Source organism: Otolemur garnettii, unplaced genomic scaffold (assembly GCF_000181295.1).
Source record: "Otolemur garnettii isolate 467f Iridium unplaced genomic scaffold, OtoGar3 scaffold00039, whole genome shotgun sequence".
In the NCBI taxonomy this organism is placed as follows: Eukaryota; Metazoa; Chordata; class Mammalia; order Primates; family Galagidae; genus Otolemur; species Otolemur garnettii.
Genome location: NW_003852434.1, coordinates 1,970,574 through 1,978,752, shown reverse-complemented (window position 1 = coordinate 1,978,752; position 8,179 = coordinate 1,970,574). Strand labels below are relative to the sequence as shown.

Genomic DNA, 8,179 nt, shown 5'->3' with positions numbered 1-8,179 from the left:
CAGCAACCTCCAACTCCTGGGCTTAGGCGATTCTCTTGCCTCAGCCTCCTGAGTAGTTGGGACTACAGGCACCCGCCACAATGCCCGGCTGTTTTTTGTTACATTGCCACTGCTGTTTTAGCTGGCCAGGGCTGGGTTTGAACTCACCACCCTCAGTATATGGGTCCAGTGCCCTACCCACGCAGCCACAGGCACCGCCATCCCTTATCTTTCTACCCTTCTTTTTTTTTTCCTGAGACAGGGTCTTGCTCTGTTGCCCAGGCTAGAGTGCAGTGACATCATCATAGCTCACAGCAACCTCAAACTCCTGCACTGTAGCAATCCTCCTGCCTCAGTCTCATGAGCAGCTGGGACTACAGGTGTGTGCTACCACCCCCAGTGAATTTTTTATTTTTTGTAGAGACGGGGTCTTGATATCTTGCCCTGACTAGACTTGAACTCCTAGCCTCAAGCTGTCTTCCTTCCTTACCTCCCAAAGTGCTAGGATTATAGGTGTGAGCCACTGTACCTGGCCTTTGGCTTTTTACAAATATCACAAAGTATCTGCTGCAAATGGAATAGGGGAGAGGTGATTTATAGCAGTTTTACTGAGATGTAATTCACACATTAGACAATCCACCCACTCAAAGTATATAATTCACCCACATCAAGTGTACAACTCAGTGGTATTTAACATATACAAAATTGTGAGACTACCAGAGTCGACTATAGATAGAACACTTTCATCACCTCAGAAAGAAACCCTTACAGCCATTAGCAAGCACCCCTCATTTCTTTCTAACCCTCCCCCCATCAATCTTGCTATCTCCATGGATTTGCCCATTCTAGACAATTCATATAAACAGAAAGCAGACTGCACGTGCTTCTTTGTGGCTGGGTAGATGACATTTGAAAAGGGGGATACCTTTGGAAGGGAGAATGAAGTCTAGTTTACATGAACAAATTCAGCCCTTTAAGAATAGTTCAAATCTTTCTCTGCTAGTACCTATGTATACTCAGAGTCAGAAATTAGCCAGTGAATAGTATGGAATTTTGATCTATATAATCCTCCCTTGCCCTCTGCCCACCATTTGAAAGGCAATCTCTTGCTATATTATAAGACTGACTGAGCATGTATTTATATTGGTGAAAAACTTACTTCCGGATTCTGCTGCTTACAGGAGGCAAGGGAGAGAGTGGAGAACCTAGGATTCTTCAGGAGAGCCTTGTGCTCCCCTGCCCAGTTACATTGGCCATTGAGAAGCATGGCCTATGGATTGAATGACAGGGGAGGGTTTGCCAAGTGAGCTCGTAGGGGGGTGACACTCAAGAGAAGCCTGCTTATTGTCCTGAGGGTTTCCTTAGAAAAAGGCATTTTCTATTCAGAGACTGTTAGACTTACTAAGATTTCTATTAACTGTAGAGATTTTGGCAACTGTGTTTATATATCACAGCCTTAGAAAATGGTAGGTTATTTGAAAATGCTTCATAAGTAATGTTTAATTATAGTTATTTCCAGCAATTCAACTGTGAGAAAGTTATCCACACTAGAGAGCAGGGACGGACAGCTGGGTCAGTCTCCCCATTCCCTGGCCAAGTCACAGCGCGTGTCACACAACTGAAATGTCTGATATAATGTGTGGGTCAGCTTTTCTGGTTTAAAAAGATGGAGAGACAGGGAAAGGAGAGCACATAGACCCTATGTGGTAAGTCAGTAGCCAGGGCGGTAGCCAAGGCGGTACAAGCATTGGGGATTTGAGGTAGGAGACCTAAAGGTCACAGAGACTTCTTCCAGGTTTCACCCTGAAATCAGCTGCTTTTTTCCTGTCACTGATTTCTTTCCTCTTAGATTTTGTTTTTATTTGTTTTTGTTGTTGTTGTTGCAGTTTTTGGGCGGGGCTGGGCTCGAACCCACCACCTCCGGTATATGGGGCCAGTGCCCTACTCCTTGAGCCACAGGTGCTGCCCCCTCTTAGATTTTTGACATCTGAGAAGGGTAATACCTTTATGAAAGCTCATAACACGTATGAGGGTGTACATTTGGTGGAGGCCATTTCTGAGCGTTGTTCCATGCTGGCACCCCAGCATAATTGTACTTCTCGTGAGAGCCACAGGGTGTCATGCCTTCCTCTCCTATTGCTGGGAGGACACCTGAGATTGCCTCCCGCTTTGCTCAGCTGTTAATGGCATTTCCCTCTCTCCCCAGTGTTCCTGACAGGCAGTGATCGGATTCCCATCTACGGCATGGCCAGCCTGCAGATCGTCATCCAGTCCACAGCCAGCGGGGAGGAGTACCTGCCTGTGGCTCACACTTGCTACAACCTTCTGGACCTCCCCAAGTACAGCAGCAAAGAGGTTCTGTGTGCACGGCTGACCCAGGCCCTTGACAACTATGAAGGGTTTAGTTTGGCCTGACTTGCCCCAGCTTGTCCTGCCTTTCCCTTCCTTCCTCAGTGTCCACATTGAGGCGTATACAGAAAATCATGGGGAGCGATTTCTATTTTTTTACTGTCTGAGGGGGTTGAGACTTTTGAATCCTGAACCTGGTTGATGGGTTTCTGGGATTATAAGATAGTAAACAACCCTTTTGAAAAAAATTAGGGGTTGGAGATAGGGTGAAAAACTGGCTCTTGTATGGGAGGTGTTTTTTTTTTTTTTTTAAACCAAACTACCCAGTGTTCCTTGCATTTGTGAGTATGTCCCATTCTGCTGGATAAAATCGCAGTGGATTTTTAAAGTTTGATTTCACAAATGTCTCGCTCTGCCCTGATGTTTCTCATTCCTCTGCAAGGATGGTTTTGACTGACCAGTAGGTGCAGACCCTCTCCTTTCTCTGCAGCCTTAAATGCCCCTGGCATGTTGCAGTCCCACTCTAGCCCCAAAGGGGGAAAGGACTACTCCAGAAACTCCCAAGTCCAAACAGCTGAGTCTGGATGCATTACTCTGGCCGGACTCTTGCGAATTTATAGGAGCCTTTGTAAGCATGTCTTGCTCTAAAGAAAAAACGGTTCTTGAGGGAATAGCAACCTTCCCATGGCTGTGCCTGTTTCCTAGACCTTTTCAGAGATGAGCAGGACAGCTTAGAGCTGCAGCTGAGCCTAACTTTGTTTCCTTGCTCAGCCACATCACTTTGACAATAAGGTGAACTGATAAGCCGCCCTCTATTCCTTCTGTTATCTCTCTTTTGAAGCAAGTTGCATTATTCGGAGTCTCTATATTGTCCGAGAAAAGTAGAAATAATAAATTTCGTGTCCCTTTCTCTTACCGTTTTATATCATCCACCGTTTTCTCTTTCCTCCTTTGCCTCCCCTCCTTCCTCCCTTCCTGCACTTTCCTCTCTTTGTCACTCTGCCCCATCCTTTGTTACTTGACTTGATGGTCCTTTTCTCTCCTAGTGGATGCATGCAGTCTTTTTTTTTTAAATTTTTATTTAAATTGCAAAATTTCTACTCATATTTTCTTTTCCTTTTCCCTAATTGCTAAGACGTAAGGACATTCTTTATTATGGAACTTTGTTTATCACATTTCAAATGTTTGTTTACAGTGGGATTTTAGGGGAGATTGTGTTTAAATCAAATATATGTTTCTCAAAAATAATGACATGCTCAACCTTCCTCATCATGGGATAAGAAAATTCTAGATGATTAAAGAAGTCATGTAAGGCTAATTTTAAATTCCTAGTAACTAGAGAAAAGACTTATTTATACAAAATGGAATATTTATGAACCATGACCTAGCATCAAATCTCAATGAAGGATTGTAGATTTTTGCTTTTCTTTTTGTTTTTAAAACTTATTCCAATTGCTAAATTGGTAGTTTTTCAGTCTTTATAAATATAAGATTAAAAAAGATATACGGTTATATGAAATGTTTATTTTCTATGTGTGTGCATATAGTCCAATATTATGCAATAAATTTGGTGTTTTAACTTAAAACCATTTCTTATTGTACTTGCAGAATGGACAGCTTTCTTTCAGTGGAAGCATTAGGTCAGTACCCAGATAATCTAATAGAAGGGCAAATTTGGTTCTTGCTGTAATAAAGTAGAACAAAGTGCTGCAGAAATGGGAGGAGAGCAGAAGGCAGGAGCCAGCATTGGGAGGGAGGGGAGTTCGGAAGGCTGGATGGACTAGGAGGCATTTCTCACAGAGGCAGTGGTTTTGCCCAAGGCTCAAACATGGGGACACATTAGGGAAGGCCAGGACTGGTCTGAAGGGGCATCTGAGGAAATAGGAGAACAATGATAAACAAGACTGAGGAGTGGGAAGGTAGATTTGGGGCTGAGAAACCAGTGTAACCACCAGAAGGTTAGTGGGTAGCCAAGTAGGATTCTTTTAGACATTCAGATCCTTGGAGTGATAAGACTTGAGCTTGGTCTTAAGAAGGAAAATGTGGATGGTGTAAATTTGGAGGATTGGTATTGGGAAGGATTGAAGCAGGAAGACGGCAACTCAGGGCAGGGGAGTGGTGCCAGTGGTGCCAGCTGGTCTCTTCAGCGTCCTGTTCCTGCTGATCGGAGTGCTGAATAGCACCAAGATCCATGTGCCAATTGCTGTAATCAGTGCCTTATTCTTTGTTCCTGACCTCCAGTGGCTCCCATGGATGGGCCCCAGGTGGGCTCCCTAGGAAGATTCCTAGACCAGTGGGGAGGTGGAGTGTCCACCTCCAGTTCCCGCCTGTCTTCTTGGCAACTGTGGGTCTAGGGAAGTCCTCTGTGAGTGGCATCGTGCTGGCTGGGGGAGGAGGTGGTACAGCCCGAAGTGACCATGTCTCTTACCAGTCATGTCGTCTCTCTAGCCTGTGTGTTGGGGGTGGGGGGTTCTCTGCTTCTCCCTGAGTTCTAGTTCTGATGTATTCAGAGTGGCATTCTTGTCTTTGAGTATTTTCTAGTTGTATTTTTATGAGGGGAGTGATGTGAGGGATCATCTCTTCTTCCATCTTGCTGGTGTCACTCTGAAACCCTATTTTTTGAATAATTTTTGATTTATTGAAAAGTAACAAAGATAATACAGAGTTCTTATACCCCTCACAATACAGAAGTATCGTCCTGAAGCAGTGGTTAAGCTCCAGTACTTCCCAGGTCAGGACAACAGAGAACAAGTTGGTTCCAGTGCTCATGTGAGTCTTCCCCAGAATGAGAAGCAACAGCAGGCTGGTTTCCCCTAATGTCAGCATCTTTTATCACTGTAATACATTTGTCAAAACTAAGCAGACAGTATTGAGAAATGACTCTTAATTAAACCCAGGCTTAATTTGGATTTTACCAGTTTCCACTGACGTCTTTTTCCATGGTCCAATCCAGAATCCCACACTGCATTTAGCTCAACAGGCTTTTAGTAAGTATTGGGATTCAAGGCTTTGCCTCTGGGTAGAAAGGGAAGTGCAGTTATTTTGTGCCATCTTCAGCTCCCCAGGAAGTCATGCTATTTAGTGTTGGGACTTAGGGTAAAGCAAGGGGCCTCTTAGGGCACGTGGGTCCTTGGGACACCCCATGGGCTCTCAAAGACCGTCAGGTGGGCTCATCCTCAGCAAGCAGGAATCAGGGGGCTCTGAGCCCTTAGCAGTTGGCAAATGGCAGTTTCCCATAGGAAAAGACCTTGTATGAAGGGGAAAAGGTCTTTTGTGTTGTATGTTTGATTGTCTCTGAGTTAGAGAAAGTTAAACTTTATTGCAAGACTTCTTGGATAACTTGGTAAATCTCTAAGAGCATAGCATTTCACAAATTCAGTTTCTCACTGAATTCTCTTTCTAGGTTGTTGTTGAGGAGAGCTTAGTATCTGTTCATTTCTCCCAGGGCTATAGTTTGGAATTAATAGTTAAATAGTTGTTTATCAGATGGGAGGGATAAAGGTGGGATGAAAGGAGGCCATGTGATAGAATAGCAGTAGATTTGGGGTGGAACCCAGTAATTAGAGTACTTCACATTAAGGGTCAACCATTAGAGGAAAAGGAAATAATCAAAATAAAATCAAAGCTAAGCTGTAGAATTCCATCATTTTCTTTTAATAAGAAATGGAAGTGTTACTTGTTTGAAGTTTTTTTTTATTTTGGCTCTTAAAATGGAATCAAGCAAATTGATTCCAAACAACTTTAAACCAGTTATTAAGACTATAAAATGCTACATCTTGCCCGTGTTGCCTTTAATAGCCTTCACTTTGTTAGTAGCAGAGGCTGCTTGAGTTCTGAGTATGCTGGTTTGTGAAGATCTCCATTTTTGAGGTCAGTTTGTGGAGTATTTATAGGAACCATTGGTGGGCTCCACCTGTAGTGCCATGTTGGAGAGTGGGCTCTCACAAAGCAGAGCAGGAGACTGCAAGGAAGGCATGAAGAGAGCAGGTCCTTGTGTCTTCAGAAAAGGTGAAAATTATCCAATATCCATTCATGGATGACGGAATTCTCCAGTTGGGAGTGACAGAACCTACCACATGCCTTTCCGATTCAGGCTTTGATAGAGAGAGATGAATGGACCCCATGAGCACAGGGCTCTGTGGATGGTGTGGCAAATGCTGGTCTCTGCTTTAGTTTTGTGCTTTGGTTGTAACCTACACTGGCTACATGCAGGTAGGGGCTGCTTGTCCGTCCTGAGTCAGGCGTGGATTTGGGTTAACATCAGTGATGGCTGTGTGCAGTGAGAAACCAGAATATGCAACAAAGAAAGTGCTGGAAGCAGTGTCTACCCTGGCGTGGGCAGTTTCTCTGGACCTGCATTAATAAAAGCCTTTCCCTTGGGTTAGCCCATTGGGCTTCCATGCTTTATTTCTTTCCAGAATAATGAATGTGTACCCCTTAGTTATGTGTGACACCAAGGAAATGCGTTCAGATGCGAGCTTCCCCCTGCCCTTTCTCCCTAGCACGCTGATTCCTTGTTCTGTTCTCATAGTCTTTAGCTCTTTTAAAAGCTGATTTTCCTGGGCCTAATCCCATGGAAGTTGGATACAATCTATGATAATCATTAATTCAGCTTCCACTGATGTTGAACAGTCTGAGAAACTAAAACAAGAATTTGACGCACCTCAGATGGAGCCAAACACTAAACCAGATTAATTTTTTATGGTTACCTTTCTTTAGGAAGGAGGAGAAGAATGCCTAAGAGCAGATTCTGAAATACCGGAACCCCTCCCCCTGGGTCCTAAGAGGCCAGTGCTTTTGAGGACAGAGGTCAACAGCAGGTGCCAACTAGGTATTGGCTCGTGGTCCCAGCAGGGCTGGCCTGCCACAGCCGCAGCCTCTTGTTAAAAATGGGTCTCTTGACCTTTCAGGCATGGCCTTTCTCAGGAGCTCAAATATATGTGAACCAGGTCCAAGGACTCGTAAGGTCAAGTCCCTTTCAGATTGTTTGGAGAGAAGACCTGGAATTTCTAAATTTCTGAGGTAATGAGGGATGCAAAGCCTCACCCAATGAGACTGTAACACTGTTTGAAAGCTTGTCCCCCACACAGACTGATGAGAGAGTGGAGGACCCCGGCTACTTTCCCAGTCTCAACGGTGGCCACAGGTTTGGATGAAATTTGGGTTGGTTAGGAGCTTGCCAAAACCCGAGCAGCTCTCTCCCGAGGATATGGTTAGTTTTCAGTTGTTAAAAATACACCATAGACGGAAACTTCAGGACACTTAAGCAACCTCGAAATTAGTCCAAAGGTTATTCTGTTCTTGACTCTCTACAATTCAGCCTTTCCAGTCCCAGCTGTCCTCTCAGCTCATTCTTTCCACGTGTGAGCAGACTTAGACCTCCCCCCAAATGTTTTAGGAAGTCAGCGTCCTGCCCCGTGAGGGAGTTTAGGAAGCATTAATCTTTCTGAGAAAGAGGCACACAGCTTTTTATGTGATTGGCCTGAGGCTACTAAGAGTTACAATTTTCTCTTATTATTTCCCCAAGAGAATGAAGTAATGTTCCCACGCCATCCTGTTCCTCCTGTTAGCGCTCACTTGTGTGGAAAGTGCTGAGGTCTATTCTGTTTGTGTCTTGTGTGAACAAGGAATCAGAGTGTGACACTGGGGTTGTGATACTAGGAACTACATTTCTTTTTTGCAGGGATTCAAAATGTGTTTCTGGGGCCGGGTGTGGTGGCTCACGCCTGTAATCCTGGCACTCAGAGAGGCTGAGGTGGGAGGTCACTTGATTTCAAGAGTTTGAGACCAGCTTGAGCAAGAGCCAGACCCCGTGTCTACTGAAAATAAAGGCGTTGTGGTGGACACCTGT

At 44.4% G+C, this 8,179-nt stretch overlaps 1 protein-coding gene across 2 annotated transcripts in view; it reads left to right on the top strand.

Annotated features, from left to right (window-relative positions):
• The window catches only part of HERC3 (HECT and RLD domain containing E3 ubiquitin protein ligase 3), a 120,489-nt gene extending 116,758 nt beyond the window's left edge, over window positions 1–3,731 (top strand). The window contains exon 26 of one of the 2 annotated variants that reach the window (XM_023513354.1): window positions 2,186–3,731. In XM_023513354.1, the coding sequence (XP_023369122.1) occupies window positions 2,186–2,394 (209 nt within the window). In that variant the 3' untranslated portion in view covers window positions 2,395–3,731. The remainder of the gene's footprint in view (window positions 1–2,185) is intronic. The other variant, XM_003790017.3, reaches the window with a different exon arrangement.
• Window positions 3,732–8,179: the final 4,448 nt, after the last annotated feature.